This window comes from Symsagittifera roscoffensis, chromosome 7 (genome assembly GCF_963678635.1).
Source record: "Symsagittifera roscoffensis chromosome 7, txSymRosc1.1, whole genome shotgun sequence".
NCBI lineage: Eukaryota > Metazoa > Xenacoelomorpha > Acoela > Convolutidae > Symsagittifera > Symsagittifera roscoffensis.
In genome coordinates this window covers 13,761,871-13,787,059 of record NC_087068.1, presented here as the reverse complement: position 1 = coordinate 13,787,059, position 25,189 = coordinate 13,761,871, and the positions used below count along the sequence as shown (strand labels likewise).

General features: G+C 36.4%; 1 protein-coding gene across 5 annotated transcripts in view; it reads right to left on the bottom strand.

The window, feature by feature from the left end:
• LOC134851799 (CD109 antigen-like) overlaps positions 1 to 25,189 on the bottom strand; it is a 385,923-nt gene that overhangs the window by 9,132 nt on the left and 351,602 nt on the right. For 2 of the 5 annotated variants that reach the window (XM_063868031.1, XM_063868032.1), the window contains exons 7-19: positions 22,445 to 22,596; positions 21,994 to 22,185; positions 21,796 to 21,864; positions 21,216 to 21,407; positions 20,657 to 20,906; positions 20,145 to 20,338; positions 19,872 to 20,039; positions 19,620 to 19,748; positions 18,912 to 18,990; positions 18,599 to 18,788; positions 3,492 to 3,609; positions 457 to 816; positions 26 to 338 (exon numbers count right to left, since the gene is read on the bottom strand). In XM_063868031.1, coding sequence (XP_063724101.1) covers positions 26 to 338; positions 457 to 816; positions 3,492 to 3,609; positions 18,599 to 18,788; positions 18,912 to 18,990; positions 19,620 to 19,748; positions 19,872 to 20,039; positions 20,145 to 20,338; positions 20,657 to 20,906; positions 21,216 to 21,407; positions 21,796 to 21,864; positions 21,994 to 22,185; positions 22,445 to 22,596 — 2,406 coding nt within the window. Of the gene's footprint in view, positions 1 to 25; positions 339 to 456; positions 817 to 3,491; positions 3,610 to 5,901; positions 6,014 to 7,037; positions 7,068 to 9,706; positions 9,867 to 18,177; positions 18,347 to 18,598; positions 18,789 to 18,911; positions 18,991 to 19,619; positions 19,749 to 19,871; positions 20,040 to 20,144; positions 20,339 to 20,656; positions 20,907 to 21,215; positions 21,408 to 21,795; positions 21,865 to 21,993; positions 22,186 to 22,444; positions 22,597 to 25,189 lie in introns of all 5 variants that reach the window. The other 3 variants (XM_063868035.1, XM_063868033.1, XM_063868034.1) reach the window with 3 other exon arrangements.

The following is a 25,189-nucleotide window of genomic DNA, read 5'->3' as shown; positions in this document are numbered from 1 at the left end:
CTATAATAATTGTCTAATTATTTACCCATGGACATGAAGCGTGTGAGCTGGTCTTCCTTCTCCCTGTCCAAAGACACTCCGATGGCCTGCAAGATCTGGCGCAGGTAGACCAGAGGTGCCATGTAGATCATGTTCTGCTCCCCACATCCAGTGGGCTGTCGCACCAGTTTGTCTGGGTTGGAAAGTGCCGGACCCACCATCTGGGAGTAGAGGCGCACATGTGCCAGACCACTGTTAGTGATTGCATCTCTAGGAATGGTCAAATTGTAGCACTGTTCCGAATCTTCAGAGACGAGTTCCTTCTTGCCCAAATCCACCCTCTGCTCACAACCCTCCGCCTACAAACCAACAGTACTTTTTTCCCTTTCTTACTTTCAATTTTCGTTCGCCTGATTCGAAAAGCAGACTCATTGTCAAATGTAAGCGACAATGGAGTGTATACGTGTCCGCACTAGCCTTGACTTTGACTTGTTTCACGAATATGTCGTAAGGGATTGAGTCTGGCTGGTCGTCCGGACTGATTGTGACTGTTAGCGCCGGATTGCCGACCTTTTTGGCCACCAGGGAGCACACGAACAGTCTGCACTGCTGGTACTCCACCGCCTCAAGAGCGCCGCTGCTACTCATCACACTGCAGCTGTCGTCTGTCTTCGGCTCAGAGAAGGCATCCTTCGAGTATGACACTTCTATGTGGGGGGAGAGGGGGAGCTGTTGGGGGTTGTAGTTGCAGACTGAGATAGACACACTAAACGACTCCTTTCTCTTCACACTGTAGGCCACATTCACTCGACAGAACACCTCTTTGAACACTCGCAACTAAACAAAACACACAGACACATACTCAAATATATCGTGATTAAGGTTTCAATTCTACGAACATGATACAGTACTTGTCATTTTATTTGGCAATTCTGTAGCCCAAGTAGTGAACAGACATTTTCATCATGTTTTCCAGTTTTTAAATCAACTAAAAATTTATAGTTATCCATACTCGTCACCGTCATCAACCAAATTGATACGTGCAGATACCCTTTACAAGCGTGTCTGTACAAAACAGTCCGATAAAAATCAGCTCTGTACATAATAGTCCGAACAATCATAGCAAAGCAAAAAAAAAACAGTCCCATACAAAACAGTCCAAAAAAGAGTCCGAAAAATAGTCCCATTAATCGAAGTGATAATTGTTCCAGAAAATGATGAGAAAAATTCTCTTAGATTAAAAACAGTTTGGTTCCAACTAATCCGGATGGCAATATAAAATATAGAGGAGAAACTAGAAATTAGGACTCTTTATTTAATCCATGCAAAATGAGACATGTTGTTCAGATTGCTTCAATTGCGAACACTCAGCAAATTTCAATAAAAACGAAATTCACTAACTATATATGGAAACTATGCTTACTAACAAAAATTCTGAGTAAGTGAATTTTGAAGGTTATGTCAGGCAACTTCTTTTCCTGGCGCTGCGCACAAATTAGTTGCAATGGAGTGAGTGCGTACAACAGAGGACTCCGTTAAGATCGTTAAAGATCACTGCCACTTCCCAATCCGGCTGACATCGAAAAACGTAAGTTAAGAAAATATTTGAAGATCGAGCAGCAGTTTCTGATGTAAAACGCAGCCCAGCGTGATGGCAACCGAGAAACAGCTGTTCATTACAAAGTTATTCTGCTAATCAGCCAGCTGTAAATGGAGTTCGACGCAAAAATAGACCAAAGATGGCAGAGCCAACTTAGCTGACTGGATCTGAATTAACACTGGCCCTACAGAAAACTCACGATGGAGACCAGTTCCTTTTGCACGATTCTGGTTCCAAAGATGAAAATCGGGTTATTGTGTTCGACATGTTACCAGGACTGATCTACTATCTTTATCAGATGATTGGTTCTGCGATGGAACGTTTTCGACAGCTCCCACTGTATTCTATCAAATTTTAACAATACACGCTTCCGTAGAAGGATGCCTTTTGCTCTTGTTTACGCTCTGCTACCCGACAAAAAGGAATCAACTTATTCTCGCCTCCTCAGTGTTCTAGAACTTGAGTCCCCAAAAAGCGTTATAATTGATTTTGAAGTAGCTGTACTAAACTCAAAAATAGCTACCCATCAGAGCGCTCAAATTCAGTTTTTTCCATATGAGTCAAAGAGTCTGGCGACAGTACTCACAATTACAACAATACCTTAATTTTCGCGAGCTTATTCGAATGCTTCTCGCAAAAGCAATTCTGCCCCAAGAGGACGTCACCGCTGCGTTCGAGTTTCTTCAAGGTATGGCATCTCATGACAGTCAACCAATATTCAACTATTTCGAGGACAAATATTGGTAGGCTGACTTCTCAATGACGACCGAAATCCAGATTTGACATGAAGCAAAGGAGTTGCAATCAAAGAGTAAAAAAGGACCTTCCCCGCACCAACAACGCTGTAGAAGGTTGGAACAGTAATTTCGTGAAACTATTCAATAGTAAGCACCCTTCATTTCCAAAACTCATCGAGAAATTCAATGACGAACAAAAGAATGCGGAAATTCTGTTAGAAAAAAAGTGAGCAGGACACAAAGAAACAAAAACTCGACAAAATCACTATGACAAAAACTCGTCAATCACTATGATTAGGTCATATTAACCCAACGATAACATTGGTTTTTAAAAGGATGTAGTTATAATATTAAACTATAATCAGAAGATTCTTTTGTTTTCAATTTTTTTTTCATTGCCAAGCAATAAAAATTTTTCCAAGTTCATCTATTTTCCTTGATTTTTCAAAATTCAGCTAGAGTCGATTTGAAACCGGCAAAATAATGGATACACACGAGGCGTTGATTTTCTTTTGCCCCTCGCCCAACTATATAAGGTTGAATCTTTTGTTGTACCCTAGATATACCCGTTATCACATATACCCAAATTTCAACTTTTTTCGGAAAATTGGAAAATTTCTTTGTGTCGCCGTGGATTCGATCCTTTGATTTCAAGAGTTTTTTTTACGCTCAATTTTTTTTATGTTTCGGACCATTTTGTATGTGACTGTTTTGAATATGCATGTTTACAAGCATTGTACTAAATGGCAATCAGAAAACACATTGATCGAAAATTGTTTGCAGCATGTATACCAACAGATTTTTGAAAAGCAGTGACTTTCGAGATTTTACATGGACCAGGAAAACAGTGTTGCTAAATACTGAAGAAGAGTTTCGAAAAATCCTGACGATACAAGCGAGTTTACTCTATAAAGCGTACCATCGATACTTTCAGAGCGTTCACAGCAGACGAGAGTGAACTCAAGCTCAAGATAATTTAAAACGTCCCAAAGAAAGTAAAATGCGCACAGAAACTTAAGACATAATTATTGAAACAGTTGCTTCGCAGTTTATAACACCAGATGCGCTTGTGTTAACTGATAAAACTTTTAATTGTTGTTGTGATGTTGATATTTAAATAATTGTCAAATGAAATTTATAGACAGAGGCTAAGTGGAGTTGTGGGTGGGTGTTACCTCGAGTGGGTTAAGGAGGGTGGCAAATCCGGCGGTGGGGGAGAGGACACTGGCGTACAACTCGTGGGTTGTGATGGTATCACCAACAGCCACATCCACAGAGAACTCACTCGATCCACTAAGCACACACACATTAACTCATACACACTGCTGCTAAAAACACAGGATCTCTTTAACTTTTCCCTCCCTTTGGTACCAGGTACTGAATTGTCACCCTTATAATGACCTAATTCAATAGTCAAGCCTGCGTTAATTTTGTACCTAGTAAAGAATCTCCCCCCTTTAGCAAGGAGGGATAGTTCAAGAGATCCAAAAAGCACTTACAAACAGTAGACAGAATGCCACACACGAATGATACAGGAAAAATAAATATCAGTTGAAGAAGACCGCACGTAATCATGCACAAATCACAACACATTTCAAATGAATTAAAAAACTAAATACACGGGGTTAAGAAAAGAACATTCATTTCAGTTTCGTGCAATTATAATAACAAGTCGCATCAGTAGGCAGCATTGCTGCAAAAAATATATTCAAAAAGTTGACTTCATTAAATCGAAAAAACAGAGGCGAAAATGAGCTTTGCACCAATTGCGATAAAAACAAGTATATGATTCAAACATCAAGATGCTCAAGAACTAGCAAAGAGGACTTCGAACATCGTTACCGCTGAAAAAGAACTAGAAAAACAAAAACTAAATAAGTTTGTGTTTAAGTTATTTTTTTGGAGACATCCTAGTGGGGTTGATTTTGAGCATTCAAAAATTCGAGGCCAGAGTCTTATCTCAAGCGTTATTAAAGCCGAAAATACCTAAGTAGAAATCCTTCAAGACAAAATAGTTTCATTAGTTTTGAAAATAATACAAAATAAGCCGAAACCTATCTCAACAAATAAAAACTAATTTAAGAAAAATGAAATTTTAACAAATCGAGTGATAAAACCACAATCAATATTAAAACCCCAAGAAAGAGCTTTAAAAGGGTTTTAAAAGACAAGAAAAACAACTATGAAACTTGAACAAATAAATTCCGTCTACGAGAACTGAACCGCAAGCCTTGGACATTCAGTTTTTCCAGTTGACTGTCCTACAAAATTGTGCCACTGACTCGAATACAAACCAAAAAAAGCGAGAAAATGGCAAAAAGGATCTTTAAAATGAACAAATATGCATCACTTCCATGTCAAAAATTTATAAGTGAGAAAATAGTATAAGAACGAAACAAAAGATAAAATCTTCAAACTAAAGTCGAAAACTAGTTTTGATAGCTTAGTACATTGCTTTTTGCTTTCCTCGCTAGCCTTACGCGTGGTAAATTTAGACTAAAATTCAAAATTTTCAACGAGTTTTATCGACATTCATTGAATGATTCGAAATTTTTTAAAGTCGATCGAAACACGCTTGAAACACCTTTCTAACGTTTTTTTTATCCAATTCTTTTGAGCTTTTGCAACTCTTACTGCTGGGTAAACGCTCAACTACGCTTAAAAAACATAGCCTAAAATAAGTTGAAAAGTTTCAATGAACTGAAACCAGAACAAAATTTTATCAACCTTCAAATTTTGAAGAAAAAAAAACATAACATTACAGCTCTTCGACTTTCAAGAATAGTTGATGATTGACACATTTTTGATGATACTAAACCCACTAAAGAGAACTGGGTCAAAATGTAACTTTTTTTATTCCGCTTCGAATTCTAAAAAACACCTCTTTTCCAAACTAAGCATCACTATTTCCTTTTTCGCAGAGAGCGTGTTTTGACTTCTTATAAGCAAATGAATTTGAATTGAACTTAGAAAATCCTTAATGAAAACATAAAATTTTCCTTAAAAATTTAAAAAAAAAACAGCCAATAGAAGGTTGGAACAGTTTGCAAGAACAAAGAAACCAAAAAAAAAGTGATCAAAAATTTTTGAACGTTTTTAACTTTCGAACAAAAAAGATATGAGGTTTTAAATTACGTTCGTTCTTTTACAATTAAACAGGACCTAAATTAGTGATAAATCGTTTACACTCCACCATTTTTTTGCACATTAGAAACTAAGAATTTTAGAGCTTAATTAAAAGCTTTTCGCATAACGCGCTCGCTTACTCGACTGTTCAATTTGGACTTAAAACAAAAAATCTTCTTGACACTGAGAACATAATTGCATAGAAGAGCAAAGTAAACCTCGCTCCATTATTGCTCAAGCTCAAAACTAAAACATTTTAGCATCGCAAGTTACATATCGCGAGGACTTTATTTCACCGAAAAATTGAAAATAATGAAAACGAGCTCAAAGAAGCACGAATTATAACAAGACAAGCAGTCAAAAATGGCAACTTTAGAATGGCAAATTTAAAATTGGTTTCAACTGTGAGCAGATAAATATCTGTTCGTGTTCAGGAAGCACGAGGGAGCCCATGAGTACCTCACGGCTACTCGGAACAGCACCCCCTCTCGGAAGTCACTTCTCTCTTTGGGAGTCGACTTCTGCTTCTGCGGGGGTGGCACCAGATTATGCATTAGTGCGGGCATAGAATCTTTATGCAGTACAATCAGTGATGTCAATTTAAACAAATATATAAATTTAATTTGACTTTTCATTTGAAATTCAACTTAAACAAGGATAGTCAGTTACTGTGCAAGTAGCACAGAATGTTCCGACCACACAAGTTGCAAGTAGCACAGAGAACTACGGTTGAGAAGGTTTTTTTCCAAATTACTGTAGTCTTTTCTGCTTGGTGTGATAAAAGGATCTGACGTAAAAATAAAATTAAGGCATATTAGACAGTAAAAGTATTATAAGCAAATTTGACAAAATGTTTGTAGAAAAATGACGTGAAAAACAAAAAAAAATCAAAATTAAAAAAAAAAGGTAACATTTTCAAAGTTTTTGGTTCCCAAAATGAAGCTAAAAAACTAATTTTACTTGTTTAAAATTAAGTTTTAAGGTCGTAAATTAGGCTAACTCAGCTCTTGTAAGCCTGCTCGCTTGCTCCATTTGCTCGAATTAAGACGAAAAATCAAAAATTCCAAACCGGTTTTTCTGGAAACTTTTTGGAAATTTTTTAATGTGGTTTGATTCACGACTGAAAGGGCTTTAATATGATATATCACTCAAGCCAGTCCGATCATTATTTGTGGCATCTGATTTTGCGTGTAAAACAAAAAGCGAAAAAAAACTAAAACACCCGAATACAAAGTTCCTCCCCATTTTCAATGGTCGGAACAATAATTACTAAATTATGATTCGACGCAATGAAAAATTTCTACTTTCATGAAAAATCAAACTTCGTGAGCGAGATTCGATCCGACGCTAACGTATTGATTTCACAAATGTGATTCTGATAAAAATCTCTAATCAACAATAGCCTCATTTTTCAACGAAAGTAGGAATAATCAGGTCGAAATACAGAAAACCAGGGAAAAATATTTTGAAATAATTCAGCGAATTCTGTTAAAACAGACTTTGGTTAAAAAAATTGAATTATTATAGAAAAAGCCACGAATTATTTTTTTTGGAAAACTTAAAATTAAATTAATATGTTTTTAAATGGACATCACTATCGCTGAGAACTGTCATCGACCAACCACCTAGAACGCGTCCATACTTCGAAACTATAAGGAAAACGAAACCCCTTTTGATAAGGAATATGAAAAAAATTATCGACTAATCTTTGAATACTTTAGATTCTATCAATTCCAGGTATTTTTGTAATTGACACTTTTCATAAAACGAACTCAGTTTTAAACAAGGATGAAAGGTTGCTGTGCAAGTAGCACAGAATGTTCTCACTACATTCTCAGAAATTTTTTTTTTTCAAATAAGTGTATTTTTTGTACTTCGTGTGATGGTAAAAATATACGACCGCGTAGAAATTAGGTGAATCAGGCATAAATGACTCCATTTGTCTTCAAAAAAATATAAAAAAATTAGAAAAGTTTTTTTTTCAATTTTTTGCATTTAACAATTTCAATATTTTTGAATGTTTTTTTTTTTGCTAGAGAAGAGCTATTTGAAGCATCCAAATTTAGAACTCCTTTTAGTAAAATCAACTTTTTTAGCATAAATTGCTAGTTTTCATGTATAACATATTTTACTCGGCCGCTTTACTCACTCGAAAATCAATAATTTGAAACCGGTTTTTCTCAACAGTGAGATTTTTTTTGATGTTGTTCGAATCACACCTAAAAGGGCTTTGATATATGTCACTCAACCTTGTCCTGTCCGATGATTATTTGGTACCTGATTTTGCTTTCAATAGTCGGAGAAAAACTCACAATTGGTTATTTCTTTATTCCGCTGGCAAATCTTTTATTGTTTTTGACTTTTTGCAAAATCTATTTCGACGGCCATAAATTTGTATAAAAAAGGTAGCGCGTAGCCACGCAAGGTCGGGAGCTTTAAAAATCCGGTCTATTCCACTGAAACAAAAATCTCAAACTTGGTATGTTAGTTTTCGAGAAAATGGAAAAAAAAATCAAAAATATTGGTCAAATATTCTCCCCACAGACTGTTTCGAAGGCTGTAGACAAATTGAAAAAGCTATAAGAGACCAAATTAGTAATTAGTAAGCACACAGTCCAAGGCAGAGGCTGTCTTTCTATGCAGACTTCTTTTTTGAAAATCGGTAAGAGGTTTTTTGAGAAAACAAAAATTTTGTGCGAAAAGTGATTTTTCTGCGAAAACAAACTTTTAGCGAAAAAATAAAAAACACAATCCCAAACATTTTTATATTACCTATTTTTACCGAACAGGAACTCTAGGCAAACGTGCCAAGCAAAATATTGGATATTCAAATTGGAAACTGAACAATTATACGAAGCGGAAACAAGGCCGACCATGTTTGAGCTACCGAAAAAAAAACTGATTTTGTGATTTTTTTTAGAAGTTTCAAGTCCTTCTGATATTAACCAGTAGCAACTAGTACCCACCCAGAAGTTAATAGTAACATAGTACCCACCCTTAAGTGATTCAACTGATTTTGATAAACTAGTTGTTAACCAGAAAAAAGTCTAGATTTGAGAATGCTTGCTAATCGCAAGAGTAATCATTGTACTGCTGTTTGAAACAAATAACATTTTTCGCTTCATTTCATGAATTAAAAACGCATCATCTGTGTTAAATTTTAACTAATCATATGTCAAAGCACATATGCCATTACAGTGCTGATGTAAATTAACCGGACAAAACGCGTTAAACTTGAAATTTAAAACCGGTTTTTCTCAAATTGGGTTGAGTTTAGGAGAAAACTTATGAAGACAAAACTTGCTTAAAATTTTAGCAGAATTAATATGGTGTAATTGGTTCTGCGAAATTCGGGCCCGAAATTTTCCCCAAAATTGGGTCATTTTGGCTTTTCTTAATTAATCAAAAATTACGCCAAAATACCTAGTCGATAACAGACATAATTATATCAAAGTGAGCCCCTTACATAGCCCAACAAACTTTAAGAAGGGTATTTTCTCCAAAAAAAATGCAAATTGTTTAAAAATTGTTTTTAAATAAAAAGTTGGTATTTTATATAGTAAAAATGACATTTTTGTCTATCAAACAAAAATAAATTAATTTATACAATATTTTGGAGAATATACTCTTCTTAAAGTTTGTTGAGCTACGCAAGGGGCTCATTTTGATATAGTTATGTCTGTTATCAACTAGGCATTTTCGTCGTAATTTTTGATTAACTAAGAAAAGCCAAAATGACCCAATTTTAGGGTAAAATTTCGGGCCCGAATTTCGCAGAACAAATTACACCATATTCATTCTGCTAAAATTTTAAGCAAGTTTTGTCTTCATAAGTTTTCACCTAATCTCAACCCAATTTGAGAAAAACGGGTTTTCAATTTCAAGTTTAACGCGTTTTGTCCGGTTAATTTAAATCAGCTCTGTATACTGCTACAGCAGCCTAACGAATCAATGTGCCACCAAAAGTAGCACTTTTATTTTGAGACTTAGGTTGGGAAAAAAAGAAGGTTCTTACTAATACACTTCTCTTGCAAGCTCGCAAGTGTAATTAGAAGGAAAGGCGATGATGCTGTAAATGCGTTATTGTTAGAAAGCGGGGATCTTAGTAACTATCCCCCCCCCCCCCCCTTTTGAACCTTGTTTACTATGCCAAAGTTGATTTTCTGAAAATCGAAAAAGGGGGATAATTATCAAGATCCGAAAGCGGAAAGGAATAAGCAATAAGCACAAAGGCTAACAACGATGGCAGCAACTAAGAATAGACCTGGCAATGAATACGGAAAATAAGATATTCTCTGTGAAGTGAGAACGCGTTGAAGTAGTCTGTTCATTGAGCACAGACTCTGCGGTATTTTCATAGTCAACAGCAAACCCCGCAAAGGCATCAAAATTGACAACAGTGCCACTCTTTATCACCCCTCTCACTGTTCAAAAACAAATCATAATTAGTTAGTCGATAGACGCCAGATAGTGAACGATAGCCACCACATTTAGATCCAACATTAAAAAAAAAACAAATTCGTTTTCATAACTTATCTCTACATTTAGTTCAAATAACTCAACACACAAACATTTAACTTAATCGGAGCCGCAATTCCCCTTAATTAATTCAAAACTGTTGAAACACGAAACTACACGAAACTACAAACCGGCTGTTCTAATGATGACGTTGCAAGTATGGGATGAAAATGTCAAAAACCTCACGAAATGCCACAAAATTGCAACTTAAAACGAACATGGCATATTAAAAAAAATTGAAAAACTATAAAAATTCCACATCGTACAGGCCTATTTCACTACTGTGCCTCGCTGTCAAAATTGAAGAGGCTTATCCATCCCTTTTTAACTAAGCATTTCCCAAAAGCCACACACCAACACGGGTTCCGACCATTTCAATCGACCACAACCGCACTCATCACTCTTGAAACTTCTATTACTGCTGGCTTGAACCATAAACGTCCTGCCTTTCCAATTGTTCTCGCTACACTTGACCTTTCAAAGGCATTTGATAGTGTGTCATAAAAGACTTAAGGAAATCATTCATGACACACCCTTGTCAAAAGTATAGTTAACTGGCTAAGCAAATACTTATGTGGCCGACAAGCCACCACTATGTTTAATAACCAAGTATCCACGCACCGAATTCTTCACTGTTATTACCCAGGGCTCTGTTTTATAACCATCTCGTTTTGATTTTTAGGTACATGACGCCCGTCTGTTCCTAAAAAAGATCGCCTCGCCACATACACTGATGATTTCCACCCCTTCGACCAAAGCCCCGACGTTGAGAGAGCATCGGGCTCATTAAATAGTTATCTGCACCGCCATTTTAATTTTTTAACTTCACTTAAGTTAGCATTCGCGTCATCAAAAGAATCATATACCTTGCTTTCGTCACACAAAAAAGTTACATTTCAACAAAACTCCCGCTGTCTTTTTAAACAACGAGCATCTCCCCCTTGATAAAAACTCAAAAAGTTTTAGGGGTTACTTTCGACCCGGCCCTATGCTTTGCAGCTCACTTACAAAATCATAATTCGTCCTATTTTAGATTAATTCACCCCGGCCTGGGCGAACGCCGCCAGCAAAAATTCTATCAATCACCTGCAGGTCACCTAAAATCAAGCCCACCGCGTTATCACTGGCTCAACTCTTACGAACTTATGGCTCAACCTGCGACCCTCAGATTAAGAGTCACAAATTCAGCCACGGAAGCTTATTAGTACATAGAAGATTGAACAATATCCAAAAATAAAGCAGATAACAGATGCTATGCAACTTTCAAGGCTACACTTTGAAATTTCCAAATAAGTGAACACTTTTAATGAACACTTATTTGCCAGTAAGATCAGAAAAAAGAATGTTCGTAATAACAAACTAAGCTGATGCTAGTGTAAATAGGACACACAGTATATCTGCAGCGGTAAAATTGATGATAACAGGCTTCCAGGAAATCCTGTGAACAAAGTTATTTACCGAAAAACTAGTACCGCATTGCAATACGCTTGCTTAGCAAACGAGTAATGAGAAATCAAAATTCAATCCACTTAAGTGAATCAAATATTAATCAATCTTCACGATGAAACTTAATGGAATCTATAAAACATAGCCAATCAAAGATCGGAAAAGAGTAATGAACGCAACTAAACATAAGAAAAAACATTGACTTTCTTGAAAGAATCTCAACTTTCGAACTTCAAAGAAAAAAATAGATGCCCTTTAAGCTCTTTGAAATTCTAGAACATTTTATGATTGGCGCTTTTTTGATAACATGAGCCCAACTAGAGAAAAATGGATCAATAGGTGATCTTTTTGTTCCGCTGAAAATATAAAAACAAAATTCCACTTTCGAAACATGAAATCGTTCACGTTTTTTTGCGCCATTTCCACGTTTGTATTTGGAGATCACCTAGACCTATAAAAGAATGACCTATGCCTATATGAGTCCTCACTCTCTTCAATACTCTTAAAAACACAGAGCGTAATGTGCTTTACATTTCGCAAATGAAATTGAGCACTCAGGCGAAGCGGAGTTTCGCAACACTTGCGATTAAAAAACCGCATAGCGCTACAAAAAAGGAATGAAAAAAAAAACTGAAAAAATTATGTTGGAAAAACTACTTGACAAAACTAACTTGACAGAAGTTGAAAACTTACGGATAGAAAACTTCATATTTATTTTGGATGAATTTTATAAACATCCCATAAAAATGGAAATCATCTACCGAGCGGCAACACTTAGGGTCAAGACCTGTTGAGCTGAAAACAAAACTGTTGTCATAAACAATTCCAAAAAGTCAACAGTTTTTGACGACCCATCCAAACTGAAACAAACAATCCGAATGGGATATAATTTGCCCCCGAAATTACGCAAAATAACGTAACTAAGTCGACTTAACATAAACGGAAACTGTTTAAATATTTAGAAAACGAAAACAAAAAATGAAAATAAAAAGCTCAAAATCAGACTCGGTAAATTTACAAATTTGTGAAGTTTCACTTACAGGAAAAAATGTTTAAATTGAAATAACCCTTGCTTTCAAACGTAAGCCAATAAAATTCTGCAAGATAAAAAAAATTGCGGTTAAAAAGCAGAAAATGAACCGACAGAAACTAGGACGAACACCAAGAACCCGAAAAAAATGAGAATTTTTTCTGAAAATAATTACAACCTGAAACGTGCTTGAACAAGAAAACTTTTTTGAATTTTCAAGAAATTGAGCACGTCAGAAGATGAAAGATCCTCCAGAAGAGGAGATCCTTTAGGAGTGGAGATCCTGTGGACAAAGCTATTATGGGCAAAAACGTATACTACACGCTTGCAATACCCTTGCTTATCGCTTTTTACTTTAAGAAAAATAGCCAAAAAAATACAATACCTAACTAAATGATAAATCAATTCGTCCATTAACAATCAAAAATAAAAAGTAGACGAGCAAAAAACAAGTTTTGATATTTTTCGCATTAACAATTTTTATTCCGCTGTAAATTTTAATAATTAAAACACATTTATTAAACTAAAAATTCTCCTGGCATAAAACTAGCCCAAAACTCAAACAACTTGAAAACCTAATAGACCTAAGCAATTAATTTAAAATGTCGTTCATGATTATTTAACAAGCAAAAAAAGCTGCAAAAAAACTTGAATTCTTTTTTTTAGCTCTAAACAAAAAAATCTGCTGTGAGTTCCATATAAAATCCACTCTTAGAAAATGTTTTCTACGGCGGTCTTACAATTCCATAATATGACCTTAAAGGTACTTGAGTTCCAAAAAAATTAAGATTGTCGCCATTTTCTTTAAAACAAACCAAATTTGAGTAAACTGGGTCAATATATACATTTTTTATTCCGCTGTGAAATCTAAAATTCAAATCCACCTTCGAAACTGGAAAACGATCACTTTTCCGCGACCATATCACTTCGGCTGTTAAATCAGGGAATTGCCTTCCTCTTCGCAACGGAAAAGAACTGAACTTGAAAAAAAAAATTAAGTCAAACTGCGAAAAATAAAAGTCGAACTTGAACAAATTTTGAGCATAAACGAATTTTTTCTTATGAAAATCAACACCACCTATTTAAGGGTCTTCAATACATTCATTTACTTTGAAAATTTTTACTCCGCTCAAAAGCAGAAAACTGAATTCCAGTTTCTCACTTAAACTCATTCACATTTTTTCGCGCTATTTGCACTGTCGTAGCTAAATAGTGGACCTTACTTCAGCAAATGAATTTGAACCAAACTCAAAAAAAGCTAGTATACATAAGTGCAATAAAATGCATGACCACACTTCTGTACTTATTACCGCATTTAAAGAAAAAGCGAAAAAAAATTAAACCCGACCTATATACGTGTCTTCAGGGCGTTCATTGACGTTTAATTACAACCATATACTGAGTTAGGTATGGAGGTCTAGCTCATAGAGTAATTTCGGATAGGGTACACCGTCTGCTCGTCACGCTATCTTATTTTCAGCCGGATAGATTCGTGCAACTTCTTAGTCTAATACCGATCCTAATCTTACTCTTATTACTACTAGTCTCAGGGTGTTTAACTAGTCTCTGCTAGGCTCAACAGATCTAGAGTATACTGGTATTGTTGCGGCTGCTGAAGTACTCGGGAGAGTCAACTATTTTCTAAGTTAAATTCAAATCTCTCTGGTGCTGAAATTACAAGTAATTTCAGCACTTACAAATAAGTGGGTAGTTAGTTAGATGGATTGTGATTGGTTAATATTAAATACTTTACAGTGATTAAATGTCTAAGTAATAAATAATAAAATGTAGTTTGGATTAGGTTCCAATACCAAAGAAAATGAAAAGATGTCAGTTAATCAAAACAAAATGAAAAACAAATTGAATCATGAAAATTAAGCAAAAAAAACTAGAATCTTTCATCACAAGCGCTTCTCGCCAATCAAAACAGTCAGGCCAAAATTAACAAAAAAATTTTAGCCATATTTCAAACAATTTGATATGCCATTAGAGACACCCACTTTGGCGCCGCGTCTTGTTTTCACTTTCATATTTGCTTTATTCTCAGATATCAGGTAGCATATATAGCTCTTTCTCAAAGCGGATATTACCAGATATGCTGCTTGATTAACGCATTAACTTTTGCATTGTCAACTTCGAAAACACTAAACCAATTTCAGAATAAATCAATTTGACCAACCTTTTATTCACCTTCGTCTGTGACTTTAATGGGAATTACCACTCCATTTAATTTTTAAAAACGAGCTTCAATTTGATAAATTAGAGTAATGTGGAAAAACATTAGGAATTTTCACACAGAGGTCACAGAAAAGAAGTCTATAATCCGGTTTTATAACGCTTGCTAATCGCAAGCGTAAAATTTCAAAAAAATATATCTATCGAAGAAAATGAGGCTATATTTGAAACAAAAACGTGCCATGACAATAGAATGAAAAATAAGCATCGAAAGCAAAGTTATCAGGCGGTAACAAAGCCGAAAAAACCTTAGCAGAAACCCTATAAGCCGAAGATTTTTTTGAAGTCTCTCTCACCCTCAAACACGCGCATCAACCTTTATTCGCGCATCAAATGAAACAATATGAGATCGCTCCGTCGATATAATATAGGCCAAAACCTAATAAGTCGAAAAAAGAAAAAAAAACAAAAGAGCCGAAAAAGATTCAGTTAAAATTAGGACTAATAAAAAGCTCTCACGTTCCCCTCACCCTCAAAGACAAAAAAACACATGTGTTCGAACGACGCAATATGAGGCCATTCATCCAATATAGTATTCAGGAAGAAATTTATCAAGTAAAAAAAGGAAAATTAAAAACGAAAAGACGAAAAAAATTCAAAAAAATTTAAAACTGATAAAAAGTTATGAAGTACAGCTCAGCCTCAAAATTTACAAACACATATACAAAAATTGTTTTGCTCATCAAACAGCGCAAAATTAGGCAAATTCGCTGATATTATATAGTCGGAAAAACAAAGGAAAAAAAGCCGAAGAAAAATTCAAAAAAATTGAAGTTAAAAAAAATTAGTAAGTCGCCCTCACCCTCAAAAACACATGCACACAAAAAGTCGTTTTCGCTCGTCGAACAATTTGACGCAATATGAGGTCAAAAAACCGATATAATATAGAACAAAAATTCTTAGTCGAAAAAAAAAATGTAATAAATCGAGATGGTAGAATTATAACCAACTAGACAATTCCTAATAGGAGAAATAATTTCGACACAGAAGCCAAGCCCTGCTTCGCAAACACTAGCGAGAACACGACAAAAATCGAATTTACAAACTATAATAAAAAAGTGTAAATAAGCCTCGCATTAGCTAAAATTCGGCCACACATAGATTCGAACCTGTGACCTTAAGATTAAGAGTCACACATTCCGCCACGGAAGCTTTCTAGTACATAGAAGATTGAACACTATCCAAAAGTAAAGCCGATAGCAGATGCTATGCAACTTTCAATGCTACACTGAGATTTTTCAAATAAGTGAAGAATTTTAATGAACACTTATTTGCCAGTTAGATTAGAAAAAAAAGAATGTTCATGATAACAAACTAAGCTGACGCTAGTGTAAATAGGACACACAGTATATCTGCAGCGGTAAATTTGATGATAACAGGCTTCCAGGAAATCCAGATGAAAAGAGTCCTGTAAACAAAGTTATTTACCAAAAAAAACTAGTACCTGATTGCAATACCCTTGCTTATCGCACGGGTAATGAGAAATCAAAATTCAATCCACTTAAGTGAATCAAATATTAACCAATCTTCACGATGAAACTGAGCGCAGTCAAAATACAAAAAAGCTTGACTAACTAAAATTTCACTTTAATCAACAATGAAGTGCATGCTAAGTAATTTTGTTTTCATCCCAGCTCAAGTTATCCACATTAAAAACACTAGTGAAAAAAATTAAACTTTAAATCGGAAATTTACTTTTTAAATGTTTTCACAACGTCCGACAGCGGATGATCCGAGCTGCAATTTAAAAACCATAGCCAATCGAAGATCGGAAAAGAGTGATAAACGCAAGTAAACATAAGAAAAAACATTGACTTTCTTGAGCAGTTCGAACATCAAAGAAAAAGGAGAGATTAAGAGTCACACATTCAGCCACGGAAGCTTTCTAGTACATAGAAGATTGAACACTATCCAAAAATAAAGCAGATAGCAGATTCAGATTTGAAATTCTAGAACGAATTATGATAGGCGCTTTTTTGATATCATGAGCCCAACTAGAGAAAACTGGATCAATCGGTAGTTTTTATTCCGCTGGAAATCTAAAAAATATATTCCACTTTCGAAACTAGAAACCGCTCACGTTTTTTCGCGCCATTTCCACGTTCGTTTTCGGAGAGTGCTATTTAAGTCACTTTCAGCAGATGAAAGTAAATTGAACTCAAAAAGCGCATAGTTTCCTAAATTCACTCATAAATGCGTCAATATGTATGAATGCACATCTGTAGTTATTAGAGACTTTTAAGACTTTTCTTGAAAAAAGAATCAGCAAGACCTATATAAGAAACTTCATTATGTTCATTATTCTTAAATATAAATTTTTACTTACAAGGTCTTACCAGTTTATTTACAGTTTGAAAAGGCCAGTTTTCACTATCTGCATTAAATTTTACCATCAGTATGAAAAGTTTCAGTAGTTCTGAGTTTCAAAAACTACACAGAGGCGAAGTTGCACTTCGCATACACAAGCAAAAATATGACCAATAACGCTTCTGGGAAAAACTGAAAGAGTAAAACTTTGAGTCAACGAAATTTCTTCAATGGCGCACGCCAATTATGAGTCTACATAATTGCCAAGTGACGCAAGCCAATTATGACGCATTAGCAGTCAATTTGAAAGAAGAAATTTACCAACTAACATGCCCTAATTTATAGAGCGGACGCATTGTAACTAGCATATGAAAAAATTCATTAAAAACATCCCACCCTGCCCAGTTTCGAACCCTCTTTTTTTGCTGCTGGTCTCCTTCCATACCTCTACGCTACAGCTCCATGATGCTTTGAAGCTAAAGTGCTATTAGTAATATAATAGTCTGTGTTAATATCCTTAGCATTCGCTGTACTTAATAGGTGGATCAAAATGAACACACTTTGTCGCAACAATTGCATCGCAACAATATTTGCTATGCTTCTGTAATAATATTCTGTGTTAATATCCTTTGCATTGGCTGTACTTAATAGCTGGTTATTGGTCAAATGAACACATTTTGTCGCAATAATATTTGCATCTCAACAATATTTACGAATTAGGTTGGAAAAAAAGAGAGTTCATACTACAACACAAGCTTTGCTTGTGTAATCAGACTCATTCAACACGTTTCCTTTCTTTTTTTAGTTGTAACTTCATATTCATACAACTTATCATCGCTTTCAAGAAAAAATCTCACGCTTTGGTGCAGATTGTCATCTTCAAAATCGGAAGCATAAACTGGTAAGTCCTTGAAATCAAAAGTTGATAGTTTCTAGAGGGCAGCTCGGATCATTTGCCATCGGTCGGTGTAACATTTTGCTGAAATTCGAAGTGAATGTTGTCCAAAATGTTCAATGAAAACTTTGAGACTAAACCCCTGAAATGACGTTTAATTTGAATGACCTTAAATGACGTTTAAGTGCGAGTGAAGAGAGGGCGCAGTTGTAAATGTAACGGGAGGAAAACAAACAGGCAGAGCTAGTCTACAGTCGCCAATCACATTAATACTATTACTAGTTGTGGTATTTAGGGGGCACACCTGTGCAGCACCGAGAACAACACCACCTCCCGGAAGTCACTCCGAGTGGTGGAGGAGGAGTCGTCCTCGTTCCCTTTCAGCATCACGTTCGACTCATCGTCGGCATTCGCGTCTCCCCTGAAAACTGCTCCATCGGGAGCGGCTCCAGCAGCGAAGGCCATTTCGTACACTGTTGCAAAGGAAGAAACCTTTGATATTCCTTACTAGGTTTTTAAACTAATGCCCTAAATATCATTCGTCATTTGCAGAATCTGCAGTGCGAATAAATTTCTGGAGATGTAAAACCTACTGAATCAAATCAAGTAAGCTAAAATACATTTACTAGAAGCCAGTCAAGAAGCATTCCGTTTTTTACTAGTAAACTAAGCCTAAGCCACAAGCGACAGTTTGAAGGAAGCTTTAGTGTAAATGAGAAACGCACTTAATAGACATGGTGGCAAACATGATATTTTCCCGGAAGTGTTTCCTGGGAGACGCAATGGGGGACGTCTTAGACTTGATTTTATCGGAAAGCTCCATCGCCACTGGAATAGTTGCCGCATAATTGAGAGCAATAGGCCCCCGACGAAAAGCAATACGTCTGTCATCAAATTTCATCTCGGCATGAAACACTGAAGAACATTCCGCTGCTTAACTTCACGTACCAGATCAAATCTAAATCCCTCCCCCTCCCGAGTAAAATCTAACAAATCTGAACGAGGCAAAAAACTCTTCTAATTGTTATTTCTACTCACTTGGGTAGGCGTAGGCATATTCAAACTCCTCTCCGGGTACAGTGACCTTTCCTGCCGAGATGTATACGAAGCCAGCATCCTGAATCAAAAGTTACTTAAACCTGCTTTCATACTAATGCTATCAACAACAGCATCCATCAATATACATATCTTATTCTTCCGAGCTCCCCCCTTACCTCTCCCCCCTAAAGGTTGTTTTTTTTCTACCGACTTTAACTACCTCAAAGGGTGTTTTTTTCTACCGACTTTAACTACCTCAAAGACAGTTCCTAAGTTGTTGAGTGTGATATAAATGTTGAATTTTCGTACATCTGATTCGATAAGAAACTCAAAAAATAGCCGAGCCAAATTACACCAAAATACCACCAACCAAAATAAAGGCGAAATTTCTAGTTTATTTTAGCAAATATTTGTAGCGTTCAACCTTATTTTTGGCGCCCCGTGTTTCTGCCAATTCATCTAAGAGTCTTAGAGATTTGCTATTTCTGGAAATTGGTATCAGTGTAGCGTTGACGACGCAATGTCACTTTTAAAACTCGGAATAGATAGACTTCAATTAATGGTTCCGGCAACAATTTTTTCGCAATTTCGGGCAACTGAGTGGTACCTTCGAGTTGATTTTGGTAAAATAGCGAAATCATTTTGGTTTAAAATTACCATCTATCAACTTTGAAGCGATTATAGTAACGATTACTACTCTCTACTTACAGCAATAGTGCTTTGTGCGTTCGCAGACCTCGAGGGCAAAGGGAACCAGCAGAAAACGATGAACCCACCGCCAAAATCATTATCATCATCCGCACGCGACAGATCCTCCTCGGCCAGTGCCTCCACGACCTCGAAACAAACGCAAAATGCAATTCACACATAGCAACTCAGCTCAACGACTCCAACAAAAAGAGTCAATATGCACGAGGTAGATAACCGGAAAGAAAAAAAAACGTTGAAAAAAAGACTAACAGTGTCGAGGCTAATGATGTTGTGTCTTCCACCTAGAGCGATGACCTTCTTGTCCAAACCAATCAGAACCGCCACGGAGTCATCTGAGCCCATCTGCACCACCACAGATGCATTCTCCCCCGGCAAGAAGTGGTCTCTCCCGTCTGGCGCTACAGCTGACAGTGATACCTAACCAGAAACCATAATGGGGTCAGATTGCTATCAATACATCAAGAGTTGTTTCAAATGCATGAATATTTTTAGAATATTTTAGTCAAGTGAGTGACGACTGACTCTGTTTTCGAACATGTTTTCTCCCCTCTGCACCGGCACAGTGATGGAGGCTGGCATGACCTCCGTCATGGTCTGGTTGCTGGAGTGGGCCGAGAGTAGAGCAACGAAGTTGGGACTCATGTCAGCTGACACAGTCACATGCACCTTGTGAGGGAATGAAGAGACAGTCTCCACTCTTGTCTCTCGCACCACCCCTGCAACGTTCAAAGACAATGCACTCTTTTTTGGCCCTTTCAAGAGGATTCTTGCTCAAGAAGCGTTTAATAGCACGGACAAGTAGATGTACATGACTGTGGATACGAATGAATTTTGAATAGTAAGATTACCAAGAAGTGCCAATTAAGTAGATATAAATGCCTTGTCTTATTTTCTTACAGAGATGTCAAAACTTGAAGTACATTGCCTTGCAATTTGCGCCTTAAAAAATGTTTAAATTGCTTAATTTTGAATAGCACCCACTCTTTGAAGAACCTTAACATCATCATCATCATCGTCTTCATAACTAGGCCTACCTCTGGACTTGAGGATGAGCAGCATGCTGTTGACTTGTGCGGCGGCCACAGCTGGGTGTATGTGGGCGAGGAGACAGACTTCGTCGCCCTTGGAGTAGGAGGATCCCTCTTGCTCATCACAGATGGACACTGTGAGAAACACCTCCATGGTAGAAGTGAACAAGCCCACGTCCACTGAGAAACTGTCGGATACATGGCCTCCTTTCGATGCCCTCAGAACAGCAGCATTGAAGTTGTTGGAACTATCCCACTGCAACGACAACAAAGCTTCAAAAAATAATTCCCTGCACAATCTAAAAAGCATTCTAGAGTTTCCGCATTTGACTAATGAATCAATCTATCCGGTCGAAAATACACACTGTGATGATTGATGAGCATACTGATAATATGAACAGAAACTACTCTTATATGAACTGAAACCCCAAACCCTGGATTTATCCCAAATCATGCAACAATCCAACCGAGAACATTCTTTCTTATTTGTATTTTTACAAAAATGTCTCGAACAATCTTGCACGTTTTCTACGCATTAGTCGATCTTCCACGACTATCAACTCACCCGAGAACAAGAGTCATTTTTGTTGTAAGCAGTCAGTTTCAGCTCCACTCTCTCGCCCACAACCACTTGGCTGCCTCTCAGCTGACTGGTCTGAGCATCAGGCGTGGCACATGGAGAGAACGATGTGCTCAGAAGCAGTCCAGAGTCCAGTGCCTCCCCATGATGCACCCCCGTAGCATATCGAACTTTCACCTACACCCACAGAAGAAGAATTTATGGCTCGTTTCCCCTTTTAACTAAGTTTTGAAAAGCTTCTTTCATATTGTCATAATGCAAAGAAAATTAGCATGATGAACAAACTGACAACTGTGAACAGAATTGTCCTTGATACATTACACATTACATCATACATTCAGACGTAATAACCTCTAAAAAATTTAAAAAATTGAAATTTAGAACGGTAAGGGGAGTGGAAAAGAGCCGAATTTTACATATCAAGAACTTGCAAGACTTCAAACATTACGGTCCTTTTGTAGTGCCAATTAATTTATTGTTCATTATTTGATTTTTTTTCAAGGCGAAATGTCGAAAAATGGTAGGTAAAATGTAAAAAAAAAACCAGATTGAGTAGTGAACTTACACAGAAAGAGAAATTCCCTGGTCTGACCACTTCCGGGCAGGAGAACGAGTCGCAGCACTCGACGATGATCTGCAATACAAACTCCAATGCAATCTTGAAAATCTTATTTTATAATGGAGGTTCTAAGTTTGTTTGACATTTGGATGTGCTGATGTTTCTTTTACGATACATGAATGCTGACTGTATATAGATACATACCTCTTTGGGTTCGATAGGCAGAGTGGCTTGTGCCTGTTGGGTCGGCAACTCAGAGTCCTTCACTTCGTTGGCCACAACTGAGCACAGAAGACTGTCTGGTCTAGTGTTCCAGTAGGGAGAGCCAGCGAGCTCACTCTTCGCCCGCTCAATGTCCGCGACAGGGATTATGAAGTTGTAGTTGCCATTCTTATCCTGCGTGAACAACATATTCCTTCAATAAAATACGAACATTGAAATTTCAACTTCAGCAAGGACAACGTCGAAAAAACGGTCAGTAGTAATTGATGTGATTATCATAACTTCAAAACCAGATAATACTTCTTTTTAGCCCTTGAATTTGGTGACCTACAAGTTAACAGTTAACAATTTAAATAATAGTGTCGGGGCGAGATCGCAAGGGCTGGCTGTATCGAGCCAGATGATAAAATGTGTTGTGTTGTCTTCAACTAACAGGGTACTCTGTGTCTCTGCCCACTTGCACCTGTCCCGCCCCTCCAAGCCAGCATTGCATGAGAAAGTGTGGCTGCTGCACTGGCTGTCCATAAGTGTACTCTGCACTCAACACTCCACTCACATCCGCCAACTTCTCCAACACCACTGCCACTAAAACACACACAACGTAGCAACACAGTATCAGCATAGATAAGCTTCTCAATGGATTCTATACCGACACTATACATCAAATATTACAAAAAAAGTTACGACACTGAAATGACACTGGAAGCAAAAAGAGCCATAATTACACTGCGATCGAACTATTTACTGACACAAATGAACTTTTCAAAATTCAAAAATTAAAGTAGCTTCAGACAGAAGTAACCCGACATGGATGACTGAATGTTTGAAACTATTTTCAATTGTTTTCCCCATTTTCCAAAACAAAAAACACACGACAGGTACAAATTCATAGTCGAAAACTGAAAACTGAATGGTGTTAAAATGTTTTTTTTTTCTGTTTCCAACAAACAAACATGTTTTTACGATTAAAACATTCGTGTATTTTATGTTTAAGCTTTTTTTCTCCAGGCAACTTACATGAAAAACAAATTAATTACCGAATAATAATACCACTGGTGGCAACTTTGAGAATTACTAAAATAGTGCATCTATTTAACTTGAAAACTATGATACAGAATATTTTCTTTTGATTTTCAGTCATTTGTACATGGTACTAAGATAGTTTTCGTAACTACAATATTCTGCCAGATAAATCTTTTCACAAATAGTCAAATTTAACCTCCTTTTCTCAAATAGTTTGGCTTTGCAATAAACTATCACACAGATGCGAAGCTGAGCGCACCACTTTCTCAAACGAAAAGTGAAAACCTTGAATGAATTCTGTAGAAATCGTACGCAAAAAAAATTTTAAAAAATCGTTTTTGCAAATATTATAGAAAACAGTTACTTAAGATAGCAAGAACACCTACACCTAAAGTCTCAAAAAATTAAAAAATTTTCAAAAAAATATATTTGAACAAATCATTTACTACCTCAAAAAAACTGAGCATGTCTGAGAAAATGAGCAAGAAATTGAGTAGCAAAATTGTGAGAAAATTTGTTTACGGATCAATGCGTAAAACTTTGATTCCGGTGGAGAATCTGAAAGTTGAAATCCATTTTCAAAGCTAGGAGTCAATCACCTTTTTGTGACCTTCACCATTTTGCTGTTCGATAGTGGAGTTAGCCTTCCTTTCAACAAAGGAAATGATCTAAATTGAAATAAATTTTCTTGAAAAAAAAAACTAACACAAAAATCAAGGCCTATATAAGTCTTCACTACGTTCATTAACCTTTAAGCCATCAGACAAAACTTCTCAGACCAAACAAATATCAAATACTGAGTTGACATTTATTGGTTTATGAAGTCGATTCTGATATTCAGATTTGCAAAAGTCAGTACTTTAACCTTTCCTCCGCTTGAAATCTAAAACCGCCAACAGACAGTTCGATGCGTGTTCCTAAAATCAAGGAAACAAAAACTGCCTGTTACATTTTATCCAGCTCGAAAAAAAAAATCACCTGAATACTTTTTGAACTTCAAAAATATTTTGTGACAAAAAAATGACAAAATTAACCTACTGAGAGAAAACTGGATCAATCAGTTACGTTTTTTGCTCCCCTGAATAATCGAAAAATCATATCAACTTCGGAGGCCAAAAAGCATTCACTTTTTTCCGCCATTTGGGCTTTAAGAGTCAATGACATAGTGAAGACTTTTGTATAGATTGCAAATTGTATAGATTGTAATTTTTTTTCCCGTTTTTTTCCCGGAAGTCTTAAAATATGTTCAAGCTCAAATTTGATAATTCGCGGTTTGACTTTTGATTTATTTCTTTTGCAGTTCGGTTCTTTTATTAAATGAAGGCAAATTCCAACCTGAAGATTGAAAACCTCGTGTCCTCGCCTTTAAGATTTTTTCCCTGAAAAACACTAGTTTATAAAATGAACTTTCACTTTCGTCTTCAAAACTTGAAAACTTACACGAATGGCACATGACTGAATGTACGACAAACAATGAAACACAAACAGGTAATGCAAAAAGTGTAAGAGAACAAAGAAAAAAACTGAAAATGTTTGAACGTGTTTCAAACTTCGGAGAAAAAACATATCACGTTAAGCCTGGTTGAGATTCAAGAATTGTTGTGGACCGGCGCTTTTTTCTTAGATATTCCATTCGGAAAAAATATTGGATCAAAGGGTAATTTTTTACTCCGAGGAGAATTCAAAAAAAGAATGAAGTCAATTTTGAAAGTAGAAGTCGTTCATGTTTTCATGACCTTTATAATTTTGCTTTTTCCGATAGCAGCGTTTGCCCTAATCCTTCGATTTTCATATGTCTTAAGCCTTCGGTTTTCATAAACAATTTATGATTGACACTTTTTGGGCTTTTTTCCTTTCCCTTACCCACCTGCAAATTTTTACATGTAAAATTTTTGTTCACATTTCTTGAAATTTATGAAAATTGACACATGGACTAATCAGGACATGACAAGCTTCTTTTCCAGTTCCCCACTTTGACTTTTTCTGACATACAAAATGCCGTGCGAACAAACTTTGAGCAACCTTTTGTAATTTTTACGAGGGGGTGGGGGGGGGGGGGGTTAGGGTGAAACTGGAAAAGAGCCCATGACAAACATATTTGAGCTTCATAATTTATCTAGTAAAACGCGTCGCTACACCATAAAATTGATATTCG